The 13,958-nt window shown below is 55.1% G+C and overlaps 1 protein-coding gene across 3 annotated transcripts in view; it reads right to left on the bottom strand.

Annotated features, from left to right (window-relative positions):
- NOL4L (nucleolar protein 4 like) overlaps positions 1 to 13,958 on the bottom strand; it is a 131,334-nt gene that overhangs the window by 71,730 nt on the left and 45,646 nt on the right. For all 3 annotated transcript variants that reach the window (XM_025001189.2, XM_025001190.2, XM_059893016.1), the window contains exons 2-3: positions 9,288 to 9,443; positions 2,513 to 2,624 (exon numbers count right to left, since the gene is read on the bottom strand). In XM_025001189.2, the coding sequence (XP_024856957.1) occupies positions 2,513 to 2,624; positions 9,288 to 9,443 (268 nt within the window). The remainder of the gene's footprint in view (positions 1 to 2,512; positions 2,625 to 9,287; positions 9,444 to 13,958) is intronic.

Here is a 13,958-nt window from a genome sequence, read left to right on the forward strand (position 1 = left end):
TCTCCTCAGCTGTGAACCAGGTCAGACACCTCCCAGGATCGCAGCAGCTGTCATGAGCAGCTGATGTCCAGAGAGGTTCTCTAACCTGCTGAGGGACACACAGCAGGGAGCAGGGCAGCACACCCAGGCCTGCCTGACCCCAAGCCCACCTTCTGAGACACTGAGGCCACGCCGCCTCTGGCTCCCTTGAGATCTCCTCCTCTCCCTGCGTGTGGGCAGCTCCACTTCTGGGGACAGGGAAGTGGCATTCGGCCTGAGGACAGGCGAGGATGGGCGGGGCACAGACTTACTCCGCCCTGCCATCTTCCTGCTGGAGCCCCTGGACACGGAGGCTCCCGCACAGAACCCACGAAGCTGGACATAAGGACCGTCCTCCACACCAGTGGGGAGAGGGGAACACAACAGACGGAGCCTGCAGACACCCCAGAGCAGTCCACAAACACAGCCCCTCCTGCCTGCCTCTGTTCCCCCAGGTTCTGTGTCTGACTTCGCCAGTCGCTATGGAAACGATAAGGGCAGCACAGGAGAGGACAGGCGCATGGGTGGGCAGGGACGATGCAGCTACCACCAGGCCTGTGCCCCTGGGACGAGGACCCGGGCAGGGTGGGGAGGAGCAGGGAAAGTCTCCTAGCCCAGCGGCAGGTGCTAAGGGGGCTGTCTTCGCACAGGGGTTGCAGCTGCCAAGCCAGGGCCAGGCCCTGTGGGGCAGGGGCCCTCCCTCAGGCCTCAGGCATTATCACAATAACTGCCACAGCCTCGGTTCCCTCGTCCTATGCGGCAGCCCTGCCCTAGGTACAGGGTTTAACTCTCAAATTTCATCAGGACCCTGCCCCTCTCTCCCGCTACCAGGTAGGTGCCATTATTAACTCCATTTCACACATGAGGAAACTTAGGCTCAGAGAGGTGAAGTCACTTGTTCAGGACACACGGTTACTGAGCGGCAGAGCTCAGATTTGAACGCACTCAGTGCGGTCCTGGCGCGCCTGGCTCTTAAATCAGGAACCCAGCACTTACGAGGGATGAACTACGTTAACTCCTGTCCCTCATACATCAGCAGCTATCCGATGAACTCAGTGAAGTGGCCATGGCCTAATGGCCCCCAAGAACAGGAAAGCCTCTGGGTTTGTGAAGTGGCTGCTGTCCAAAGTCGCATCAGGGCCCGACTACCAGCCAGGAAAATGACTCTGATGCTGGGAAAGATCGAAGGCAAGAGGAGAAGGGGACGACAGAGGATGAGATGGTTGGATGGCATCACGGACTCAATGGACATGAGTTTGAGCAAATTCTGGGAGATAGTGAAGGACAGGGAAGCCTGGCGTGCTGCACTCCATGGGGTTGCAAAGAGTCAGACACGACTGAGCGGCTCAACTACCAGCCAGGAAGAAAACCCCACTGGCGTCTACATTCCAATGCCCTGCGGTCGCTGGGCGGTGCTGTTGGTTTTCACCACATTTGGTGGATGCCACTGGGGCACCGCCTGAGGAAGTGGCTCACCCTTCTTTTCCCATCCTCAGGCAAACACCCCAACACCCACCGACTTCAGCACCCTTTGCAGGCCTGATGCCTAGCAGCCCTGATAAGCCGCCCATCTGGGCACCATTCCTCAGGCTTGAGTTACGGTCACACCAGCCAAATGTAATGGCCCTTCTTGCTGTGCCAAAGCCACCTTCGAACAGATGGCCCAGACTTACTGGAGGGAGGCCTCTGGGACGTTCAGGGTGAAGCTTTGGGGGGACTGAGGTGGGGGTCCTTGCAGGGAAGAGCTAGAGAGCATGGATGTCTGTCTAAGGGACCAGCTTGGACTGATCACACATGCTCTGGGCATTTTCTCTTTTTTCCCTATTTTTTGGCTTCACTGTGTGGCATGCGGGATCTTAGTTCCCTGACTAAGGATCGAACTTGTGCCCCGTGCCGTGCAAGTGCAGTGTCTTACCATGGAACCACCAAGAAAGTCCCTCTGGGCATTTTCAATTCTAACCAATCCCCACAGATCTGGGTGTGCACTGGGGGTAAAGGGCAGGGGACAAAGACTTAGGGAGGCCTACTACTAACGGCAGGAGGGCGGCTGTAGGGTAGAAAGGCGCCTGCAGCGAGGGCTGTGCTCCTGTCCCTAGGGAGGGCACAGTCAGGTCAGTGAGACCAGATCCACGTGGATACTGCCGGGGGTGGGGGGGAGGACCTGGGTGGCGAGGACTGCAGAGTTTAGGAAATGGGGTGAGGTGGCCATTTCCGTCTGCAACCTCGGTGGGAGAAGAGAGTGTTGAAGGGCAGTAGGAATGTACTGTTGGTTTTTAAGTGAAACTTGACATTAAAAAAAACAACCATAACAAACCAAACCTAAAATGAGGCTCTCTGGGCAGCTCCATGGACCCATGCTGGCCCCTGGGAATTATGACAGCTGCTGGTCATGCACTTTTCTGTCCCTGCCAGCAAAGGGCAGGCCCTGCTGGGGAAGAGCCCCTCCCCTGCACAGCCTCCCCCAGGCCTCCAGCCCGTCCACCTGCTCCCCTACCTTTGGGCTCCAGGCCGTTGGAATTAAAGTGCATCCTCTTCTGACACTCCGTGCAGCTCATCAGGAACCGGGTCACGGCTTCCCGTGGAAGGAAGGCGTAGGTCTCCGCGATCTGGGGGAGAGAGGAGGCTGGCTGTTACGTGGATCCGTGCGGAGGCAGCTTGCTCACCGGGTCACCAAGGGATCTGCTTTGGTGGCAGGCACTTGGCCCTTGCCAGGAAGGGCAGGGATTTGAGGAGCAAGAGGCAGATGTCTTAAGAGTCTCAGCCATAGAAATGAGTCAGTACTTTCGCAGAATACCAGTAGTTTTAAAATTTTAAATGAAGGAAGCTTAAAAATTATAAAAGCAAAACACTGACACATCATCTAGTCTATAACCTGTGTTCTCATAAATTGGGAATATTCCTCTCAGGTCATTTCATCACTGCTACTGAAGAATGAGTTGAGAAACACTGCTCCAGGGAGAAGGCAATGGCACTCCACTCCAGTACTCTTGCCTGGAAAATCCCATGGACAGAGGAGCCTGGTGAGCTGCAGTCCATGGGGTCGCTGGGGGTTGGACACGACTGAGCGACTTTACTTTCACTTTTCACTTTCATGCATTGGAGAAGGAAATGGCAACCCACTCCAGTATTCTTGCCTGGAGAATCCCAGGGATGGGGGAGCCTGGTGGGCTGCCGTCTATGGGGTCGCGCAGAGTCGGACACGACTGAAGCGACTTAGCAGCAGCAGCAGCAGCAGCTCCAGGGTAGGAGGAAACAACTCCCACTTTTAGAGAAGGATAAAGTGAGCCCCACTTATAAATCTACCAGCTGCGGGCCTATAAACAGAGCCCAACGCTCTACAGGCTATTCCTTGACCTAGTCACAGACCCAAGAGAGCTGTGAAATGCCTCAAATTGGACAGGCTTTCAGGAAGCCCCGTGTTCCAGGCAAGGTCACAAGGCCCAAAGAAGTGAACCAATTCACTTAAGGTCACACAGCTCTTTATAATAGTGCCAGACTAGAGCCGAAGCTCCAGGTCACCCTCAGAGCTGCCTCCAGAGGGCCTCCCCTAGCTATGGAGAAAGAGTCAGCAGTGTGGGAGGGAAGGTGAAAGCGATGTCAGGGAACACAAGAAAGCGGCTGGGTGGGGGGAGTGGGGAAGAAGCGGGGTGTAGTCCCAGCAGCTCAGTCCTCTCCTCTTGCTCTGGGTTTTGGGAAAAACCAGGTTGGTCCTGGTTTGGCTGCCTGAGGGGGCCGGAGGGACCTCTTGGGCCCAGGTTCTCTGGCTGAAGCCGGCAGCTGCCCGGTTGCGGGTTTCACACATTTCCCAGAGCCTGGGCCGTCTCACTCTCTCCACTAAGGGGCAGCATCACCCCAGCGTTCCTCTGTCCTCGCCGCAGCCCAGCCGGGAAAGTTGGCCGAGGGCTCTGGTCAGCCCACAGCAGGGTATTGGTGGGGGGTGAGCTGCTCTCCAGGACACACCTGGTCTGTTCCTTCGGGATGCACACGCACCCTGCTCCATCTCTGTGGTGGCCAGGAAGGGGGGCAGGGTGGGGCAGAGAGGAGGGGACTCAAGAGGGTTGCCAGGCACTCCTTCCCCGTGCCCCCTGCCCTGCGGCCAGGCCCTTGGAGGACAGGCTTGGGCTCTGCTGCCTGTGGAGCTCCATGGGCCAGTCCTGCCTGGTGGCTGGCTGCAAATGCAGAGTTAATTTTGGTGACACAATTGTTATTTCTCAGCTGATTTGATGCTCTGCGGAGCAGGCAGGCTCCTTGATGAGTTATCTCCCTTCCAAATTCTTTGTCTGATTGCCTTCCTCTGGAGGTCAGGAACAAGGGCAAACCCCTGCTCTCCAATTAGAACCAGTGGATGGGAAGGTCTGAGGGCGAAGACACGGGGCTGGGCTCTCCTGCCACACACGGGGACATCTTTATCCCTAGCCTGGGGCCGCCTGGAAGTCTCAGGGCAGCAGGTCCCTCTCGGGCCCAGGGGGTTGGGAGGGACGGGTCCTCTTGAGGGGCTGACAGCTATAGGAGTAAAGGGAAGAGGGAGGGACGCCCTCTGGGTCAGGCAGAGGGCTGAGGCTGAGTTGGGCCAATAGATGACCTCCTAAGGAACTGAGCTGGGGCATCCAGGTCCGGCCTCAGAAGAGCTGAGCTGAGCACGTGGAGGAGGAGGGTTGCAGTCTGCTGGGAGAGGAAGAAAGGTTGATACCATGGGGAAAGCCTGACTTCAACGCATGGAGCTCTTTGACTGCTGGGCAGAGACAGATTCTACAGGGCTTAGGGAGGGCCTGCCTGGCTGGGCTGCTCTGCTTAGGGCTGCCCGTGGCGTGGCCAGAGGCCCTGCTTGCCGCCTGGCCCACTGAGGATACAGGGGCAGTTACCAGAAAGTGCCCAGGGGCCTGGGCCTTAGCAGAGACCCAGCAGATGCAAAGGCTGGCTGGAGTGCCACAGGGCGCTGATGCACTGGGTGCACAACTTCTGGCTCTGGATCCCACAGAAGGGCAGACGGGCAAACCCAAGGCAGGTGGGTGAGAAGCCCTTGGAGCTGTCCGAGGGCCCTATGCGGCTGGATGGTTTGCAGTCTCACTAAGAGCTCCCGTGGGGCGTCAGTAAAATGTCCAGCTCTGCGCTGCTGTAGGACCTGAATGGAGGAGGATGCCTTCCCTACCAAGGCCTTCAACCTCCTGTGGGCATCTTTTGGTTCATGCTCCTGCCTCATCCACGTGAGAAATGGGACCTCCCTTTCTGTTTGGCTGCACAGATGCCCGAGGCCACAGGACCACAGGGTGAGCTGAGACGTGGAGGATCATCCCAGCTGATGCCCTAGTCAGCAGGATGGTGGTTTTCTGATAGTTTTAGAGCTACAGACACTGTTCTGGAAATAGACTCTTATCCTGAAGCCCAAAACGTGACACAGATAAAGACAGAGCTGCTGCATTTAAGAAGGGGCCCATCCCCGCCCAGCAGCTCTCGGCGGCCCTGGACTGTCTGTTGCCTTGCTCTCAGGCCTCCAGCCTGGATGTTGAGACCGATACCTGAATCTGCCTTTTATGTTTTTCTTACTGGGAAAAGCTGAGTGAGATTTCATTGGGAGGGAGTGCAGAAGCTATTTGCAGAGTCGCTGACTTGCAAGGCCCCATTTTCACTCCCCAACTCAGAGGCCGACAAAGACAGATGAGGCCAATTGGGGGGATTTGCACCACTCTACAAGATCCTCCTTCTGCCCTGAGGGCGGATTAGCACGTGGTGGGCCTGGAGCAGCTGCTGACCACATCTGGCCCCAACTCCAAAGTGGTCTGGGCAGTCAGATCAGGGCTCCAAAGCCCGACCTCGCCTTCCAGCACCCCGGGAGAGAGGAAGGAAGCAACAACACTCACTCTGATTCAGGTGGGTGCAGACATCAGGACTTCCCTGGCGGCTCAGCTGGTAAAGATCTACCTGCAATGATGGAGACCTGGGTTCGATCCCTGGGTTGGGAAGATCCCCTAGAGAAGAGAACGGCTACCCACTCCAGTATTCTGGTTTGGAGAATTCTGGCCTGGGTCCAAACAGCTGGACACAACTGAGCGACTTTCACTTTCATGAGACATCAGAAACAAGCTTCCCTGGTAAAGAATCCACCTGCAATGCAGGAGACCCCGGTTCGATTCCTGGGTCGAGAAGATCCCCTGGAGACGGGATAGACTACCCGCTTCAGTATTCTTCAGCTTCCCTGGTGGAAAAGAATCTGCCTGCAATGTGGGAGACCTGGGATAGATCCCTGGGTTGGAAAGATCCCCTGGAGGAGGGCATGGCAACCCACTCCAGTATTCTTGCCTGGAGAATCCCCATGGACAGAGGAGCCTGGTGGGCTACAATCCATGGGGTCTCAAAGAGTCAGACACAACTGAGCGACTAAGCACAGACATTAGAAACACTCCTTGAAAAAGGACCAGTCCTCTATGTGGGCTCAGAGAACTTTGTAGAACACATAGCTCTGCCTTGGCAAGACTCCCTGGGGTCCTCTGGACCTTAGGCCATGTGGCATCAGAGGCAAAGTTAAGGCAGGGCTTCCTGCCCAAGATGGGGACTCCCTGTAGTGTCCATTGTCAATGGTCATCAACCCCTGGCTCATAGACCTAGTTTCAGAAAGCTCCTTACCTGCCCTCCCCGATCAACTGCTGGACAGTGGTAGGTGCTAAAAAGTTCTTTTCCTATTGAAGAGTGTGCCTCCTTTAATGCTTTGAACAAGACTGCCCATCTCTCCTGCAGTCCCCTGCTCCCTTGGGCACCCCAGGCCTATAAGACTTCATAAAGTCCCAGGTGCCCCCAGAGACAGCGAGGCAGTCCCAGAATTCAGGTTTGGCAAAGCATACACAGATAGGTCCAAAAAACCCTCCAAAGGGCCTGATGCAAACCCTGAGGTGCCAGGCTGTACCCCTCTGCAGCCATTAGCACCGAGTCTCCTAGCAGGCATGGATGGGGCTGAAGAGCTAGGCTTGGGTTGAGGCAAATGGGAGCAGGTAAAAAGAGGACGACAAAAGCGTCCCCATCACCCTGCCCCCCCAAAAGGTAAAGGATGACAGATGGGGAAGTGGGGGAAGGGAGAGGAGGTGCACAGGGGAGGAAGGGGTGCAGTGGTCCCCTTGGCCGCACACCCACAGCAGGAGGGCCTGGCCTGCTCCCTCTGCCTTGGCCCTGCTGCTGAAATTCCAGCTCTGAGCGCAGCCCAGCTGGCTCGTTGCCAGTCATGTGCCAGCTCCAGGCTGGGCAGCGGGAAGTGGGGCACGCGGCGGGCATATGGACGAGAAGCCAGGAAGCGCAGAGCCAAGGGCTGGACGTCCACTTGGCCCAGAGACACAGAGCCTGGTGGGCGCAACCAGCCTCGCCCTTTCTGCAGCACGGAGGTCACCGACCCCAGCCTTAATGAACACCCAGGAAGTGCCTGAGGGTAAGGTTTGGGGCTGGGTACCCATGGGACCAGAGAAATCACACAGTCCAGTCAGCCTAAGCCTATCTACTTTGACAAGCAAGTCAGTGGGCTTGCGAACTGGCCACAAGACGTCTGCAGCAAGGCAGCGTGTCTAGTGGTCAGGGCACAGGCTCTGAGCCAGGTGCCTGACTCTGAACATCAGCTGGGTGACCTCAAGGCAGGCTTAATCATCTCTCTGAGCCTCGCTTTCCTCCTCTGTAATGGTAGCGCCAGCTTCATCCTTATACCCTTCATCCGCGTGATGGCTCTGAGAGCCGGCGCAGGGGACGTGCTGAGCACACAGCCTGGCATGAGCAGGCTCCCAGCATGGCAACTTCAATGCTGAGAAAGTGCACGGGGTATCATCAGCACCAAGGGGCCCACATGGGCCCCAGCTCAGGAGTCCTTCCCTCCATTTATGATCCTCCAGTGGAAATACCCTCAGAACTCCCTTCCCACAAGTCACTCCCCATCACACAAGTCCTGAGCTGCAGGGCGGGGCAGGTGGTACAGTCATCTCCTGCTTCCCTCAGCCTGACCCCTCCTCTCTCTGAGGGCTTTGGCATGTGGGTCCATCCTTAAGACACATTTAACAAAGGTCATCTTCTGAGATCAAGAACAAACCAGATGGTTGGATTTTTTTTTTTAATCAGGTCATATGGGGAAATTATAGACTTACACAGGCCACCTCTGCCATACTCCAAGGCTATTTAGAAAAGAACTTGGAGGGGTTGCCATCTACTTTGGGTAAGGAAGGCCCATCACAGAGGGGTAGGCCTCTAGGAAGCCAAAGAGAAAGTCAACACAGAGCGGGGAGTGAGACCCCGGCTGACCGCTGCCTCCGGGCTGTGTGGCCTTAGAGTGGTAGTTTAACTCCCTGGGCCGCAGTTGCCTTAACTGTGAAATGGGCCACGGCGCCTCCATCACAGGACTGCTGAGAGGCTTGAGTGAACATGAAGTGCTTGGCTTCCTGGTTTAGTGGTGGGTGCTGGACAAGCGGTTCAGAGCTGGGCATAAGCCATGGCAATGGGGGCCAATGCAGGGATGCGACCAGAACCCAGACAGGCTGTGGCCACCGTGCCCTCGACAGTCTTCCGTGTGACGTCTCCCATCCTAGGTGGCCACCTCTGCTCCCTTCTGCCTACCCAAAGCTTAGACTGCTGGCTGACCTGCCACCCGCTCCGTGAAGGCCGCTTCACGGACTGAACGTTGGTGTCTGGAGGGACCGCGGCTGAACGCCCAGGTGCCTGGGTTCTTGTTCCCCTGAAGCTAGTCTTGGAAACATTTCTGTTTCTCTCAGCCTCCCCAGCCCCAGTCAAGCTGTGCTGTCCTTGAGGGCGGGGCCCAGGTCCTCAGAAGTCCCCTGGGGAACTTCTGGCACTGACTTGCGTTGTAGGGGCTTGAATGCACTCACACACAGGGAGTATTCGGACAGGTCTGGCACACAGCGAAGGCCATGGAAGCGTTTGCTCTGCCGATTACTATTATCTGGCCTCCCCCTCCTCCAACCGCGGCCCCAAGCTGGGGGGTGGGGAATGGAGCAAAGCAGAAACCAGGAAGAGGAGAGCTTTCCTCCTGCCCTCCTCGTCCCTCTCCTTCCCTCCCTCTCACCCCCTTCAACCTGCTTCTCCTTTGTGCTCTGACCACAGAGCCCGCCCCCTCGCCCTGTGAGCCATCTCTGGCTGCCATGCCCTTGCCCCGTGCCCCCCTGGATCCCCAAAGGCCGTTTCATCACGCCTCAGCTCCCTGCCCCGCCCCCTGCCCAACATGTGCGGAGCCCATGGCCTCCTGCCAAGGCCTGGGGCTGCCAGCAGAGGCCAAGAGACAGAAATCTCACCGCTCGGTAGGTTTTCTTCTGCCCAGCGTGCTTGGGGGCTTTGCCGGGCTCCGCTGAGCTCTCCACATGCATCGAGTAGATGATGTCAAAGAAATCTTCCACCACAGCGACCCGCTTCAGAGAGATGCCCTCCGGCTCCGACAGGCCATCTGCCCCCTGCGACAGGGTGGACAAGCTGTGTTAGTGTCAGGGATGACGGCGGGGTGAGAGCTGGGCCCTGCGGCCGGGCAGCGGGGCGGGGGCAGGCACGCTGCTGCTCACTGACCCCCGCCAGGCCTTCCAAGGGTAGGTCTGGGGGGACCTGGGGGCGACAGGAGCCTGCTCAGAGGGCCACAGGGAGGGGGCAACCAGAGTCAAGGGTGGCTGCTGCTATGAAATCTACCAGAAACAATGGGCAGAGAGAAACAACAAGGAAAAATACAAATTAAAAACCCAAGAGCCTCCATGTTCACAATTTCAGACAGATTGTGCCAGACTCAGGCGGGGAGCTTTCGAATTGCACGCTGTGCCAAGACCATCCTGGAAGTCTCTGGGGAGGTGGGGAGGGGGGTGCTAAATAGATGCGTCCCCATCAGGAGCTCGCCAATTAGCAGTAACCTTTCACTGTGGTCCCGGGCTGGGGGCCCAGGGGAACGGCTCACATCACCTGGGTGACTCCTGCCTCGCCCTGGCCTTTCAGAAAAGCTTTTCACCGCTGCCCGCCTCCCTACTCCAGCAGCTGAGCGCCAGCAACAGCACCAGGGCTCTTTGTGTGTGGAGACACAGAAATAACACACACAAGGCCATGTGGAGGTGGCAGGCTGTGTGAGTGGGGTGGCCGTGGGGCCCCCCTGAGCCTCTTACTGGGCTGGCACGAGTATTGTCAGCTGGCCCCAAAAAGGTGCGCCAGGATCTCAGGGGTACTGGGCTCTCTGCCACCCTCTCCGTAAGGGGAGACCTGGAGGGCTCTGGGGGGCGTCAAAGAGGAAGAGTAAGCAGAGGGGTGGGGAAAAAGGAGGCGGGCTTTTCTGTAAAAGTGCTTGGAACACAAATCTCCCAGAGGATTCTTCCCCAAAGGACCCCCGCTCAAGAATGTCAGCTCTTTGGAGGAGGGAGTGGAAGTGTGTGGGGCGGCGGTTCTTCTGTCGGCTCACAGCTGTCTCCCTATCACCTAGAACGATGCCTGACACATAGTAGGCTCAATAAATAACTGCTGAATGACGGCCTGGTTATAGGCAGCTGCCAGGAGGGGTAGTAGGAGGGGTAGTTTAGCCACACGCTTCTTCAGTGTCAGTTGGGCCCCATCGTTTAAGTGGCTGTGTGACTCTGAGCAGGTATCTTGCTTCTCTGAGCCTCGGGTCCTTTATCGAGAAAATGGGGAAAACAGAAGGCCCCTTCCCATGAGCTATGGAGAGGAGTAAATGAAATATGCATCCAACTCTTAGCATCAAGCCCAACCATGGGAACTCCTGGATAAATATTGTCATTAAGAAGTGTTTTGCCGACTGCCAAGTTTCCCCTAGCCAGGACGGGGCTGAACATCGCAACCAGCCTGGGAGACTGTGAGGGTCAGGACCTGCCTGTGGGACGGTGGCTGGTAAGTGGAAGGGCTGGCTCAGGACGTTGGTCTTTGTCGTCAGAGGGGAATCGAGGCCACACTGAATGCGACGCTCACTCACAGCACATTCCAGCCGCAGTCAGGGTTTGCTTTTATCCTGCAACTTTCTCAACCTGCCCTGGTAGGATAGCGGGGCTGTCTCTTTGCCAGTGGCCCACTTGAGAGCAGATGGGAGAGGAAAGGCCTCTGGGGTGGAGGGACCAAACCCCAGGCCTAGTGGGCAGTGCCCATGAGTGATGGTGCTGGCTGGTGCCCTCACTGGCCTTACACAGGCCTTCGAGCCAATGGCTTTCTCCCAAGTTAGCATCCATGGCAATGGGGACTTCTCAGCAAATATCTGGGGGGGGTGTGTGTGTGCCCACCTGTGTAGAAAGAGTTGCCTGCTGGTCCTGCTTGCCTGCTGGGAGATTGTAGGCAAACTCTTCAACTTCCCTGAGCTTCACTTATGAGGTATAAAATTCCATACTTTTCTCTTCTTAAACCCCCTCAGAAGTTACTGTTATCTCTTTCTTGAGGGTATCTGAAGTCCCCCTCTGAATTCCTGGGCTCATCAGTGATTAACTCATTTATTAGCTGACGTGTAACTACCAGCATTTTAGAGATCTTCAAATACTGCCATGGTAGAGCTGAATGGGACAAATATGAGAGATCAGTTATAACACACTTCTAACCAGAGGTTCATGTTGGCAAAAACAAACAACAGAACCTCTAAAAATGAAGGTATAACCGGGTTTCTATTTCTTGATCAGGATGGGTTCAGTTTATAAAAGGCCATTGATCTGAACACTTACAATTTGTATACTTTTCTGTGTGTCTGGGGCTTCCCTTGAGGCTCAGCTGTTAAAGAATCCGCCTGCAATGCGGGAGACCTGGGTTCGATCCCTGGGTTGGGAAGATCCCCTGAAGAAGGGAAAGGCTACCCACTCCAGTTTTCTGGCCTGGAGAATTCCATGGACTGTATAGTCCATGGGGTCACAGAGACTCAGACACGACTGAGCGACTTTCAGTTCACTGTGTGCCTATTAATTTGTGTTTTGCTTTGTTAATTTATTTATTTTTCTTAACACCAAAAGTGTCTGCTAATTTTAAAAGTTATATTTTTTAAAAAGTATAATGGGGTAGGTAGTTCTAAACTTTGATAATTTGAATCCAGAGGCATAATGATGGGTTTAGATGCCTACAAGTGAATAGACCTCTCTGGTCATAAAACTGCTTGAGGCCAGAACACAGACACTTATGGAAAAAGTTTACAAAATTGGATGAGAAGGAGTGGAGAAAGAAAACAATCTGATGAAAGATAATATTTTAGATTAGGTGGGATGGAAAAGTGTCCCCTAACCAACTTGGTGACCTTGCGCAGGTCACTTCTTGACCTCTTAAAACTCATTTTCCTCACACCTGTAAAATGAGCTTACAAAGTCCTAGTTGGATGTGGTTCCAAGGCTAAGTAAGAATATGTCAGGCATCTGCCTCATACAGGCTTGAAACATTCATCTTTCCCCTTCAGACCCACCGAGCATGGACATTCTGTGTTTAGGGATCCATTCTCATCTCCTGTCCCTCTAATCCATTCAGGTTACAGAAGGGGTCCCCCAAGGTAATACCCACCAGCAGAAGAGATACAAAGTCTTATGGAAAATAACCTGCTAAGAATGTCACACAAACTTGGAATAAGCTTTCCTAAAGTCCAAGTATAATTAACTAACCCAGATTAAAAGCAAAACACACTCCCAGCGCCTGGCCTGCCTCTGTCCCAGTCCTCCACCTCCATTCACAGGCAGACGTGGGTAATCAACCTGGCCCAACGTGACCATAAAATTATCTCAGAGAAACTCTTCAGGGTTGCTCCCTCTTTAAAAATGGGTTATGAGGACCACTTCCCTGGTGGTCCAGCAGTTCCCATGCAGGGGATGTGGGTTCGATCCCTGGTCAGGGAACTAAGATCCTACCTGCTGTGGGTCAACTAAGCCCCTCAAGCAGCAAGGAGAGAAAGTCAGCATGCTGCAGCGAAGACCCAGCACAGCTTATAAAAAACAAAACAAAACACCAAGGGCTGTGCTCTTCCCTCCTGTTCAACCCTGAGTCCTGTAATCGGTCTATCTCAACTGCAGAGATGCACACAGGAAAGAAGAGGGCCCTTAGCAACCAGAATTCAAACCACACAGTGTCTGCAGAGCCACACCGTGAACTGTCCTCTGGTGAGCTGCGGCCACCTGGACACCATGCGTACTACACCCTGAGGGAGGAACATCAGGATATCTGTGTGGCCTTCAAGGAGAACCCTGGGAAGAGAACAAAGGGATCCCACGGCAGTCACGTGCTGCAGACAACTCTGCCATGCCCTACGTTCACAGAGGTAATAACCTTCATGCTAAATGCTACAGGAGAGGCATGCTTTTCCTAGCTGAGAATCCAGACGCAGTACTACAAGGCAAAGGCTGCTAATTAAGGGATCGGACAGCACCTTCTCCTTAGCCTTGGGATGCCCCTGCCAACCGCCTCTGCTTAGTCCTCGAGTTAGCTTAGTCTGATCCATAGCCCTAAGCAACCTGGGCCCTGGGTTGACAAAGGAAGCTCACTTCATTTACAGGCTGGATAAAGAGTGGGGCTGGATGGAGCTTCTTGACTATTCCCCGCTTCCTGGGAATGCCAACCAGGAGTGATGGCATGGAGCCCTGCAGCACCCCCTGGGAAAAGCCATGAAACACACATGGTCAGTTGTGCAGGACCAACCTCTGGGGCCTTCCTGCGTGGGGGAGAATATTGCCATGGTAACATACTACATCTTTTTGAAACAGCTAATTCCAAAACAGCCCGTCAGACGGGCCAACAAAACCAGACATGGCAATAGCTTTTAAAAATTCAAGGAAGGGGGTTCCCTGGTGGCTCGGTGGTAAAGAATCTGCATGTCAATGCAGGAGACCTGGGTTCGATCCCTGATCCAGGAAGATCCCATATGCCTCAGAGCAACGAAGCCCGGGTGTCACAATGACTGAGCCAGTGCCCAGAGCCTAGGAGCTGCAACCACTGAAGCCCGTGTGCCCTAGAGCCTGTGCTACACAAGAGAAGCCGAT

The sequence above is a fragment of the Bos taurus genome, chromosome 13, assembly GCF_002263795.3.
Source record: "Bos taurus isolate L1 Dominette 01449 registration number 42190680 breed Hereford chromosome 13, ARS-UCD2.0, whole genome shotgun sequence".
NCBI lineage: Eukaryota > Metazoa > Chordata > Mammalia > Artiodactyla > Bovidae > Bos > Bos taurus.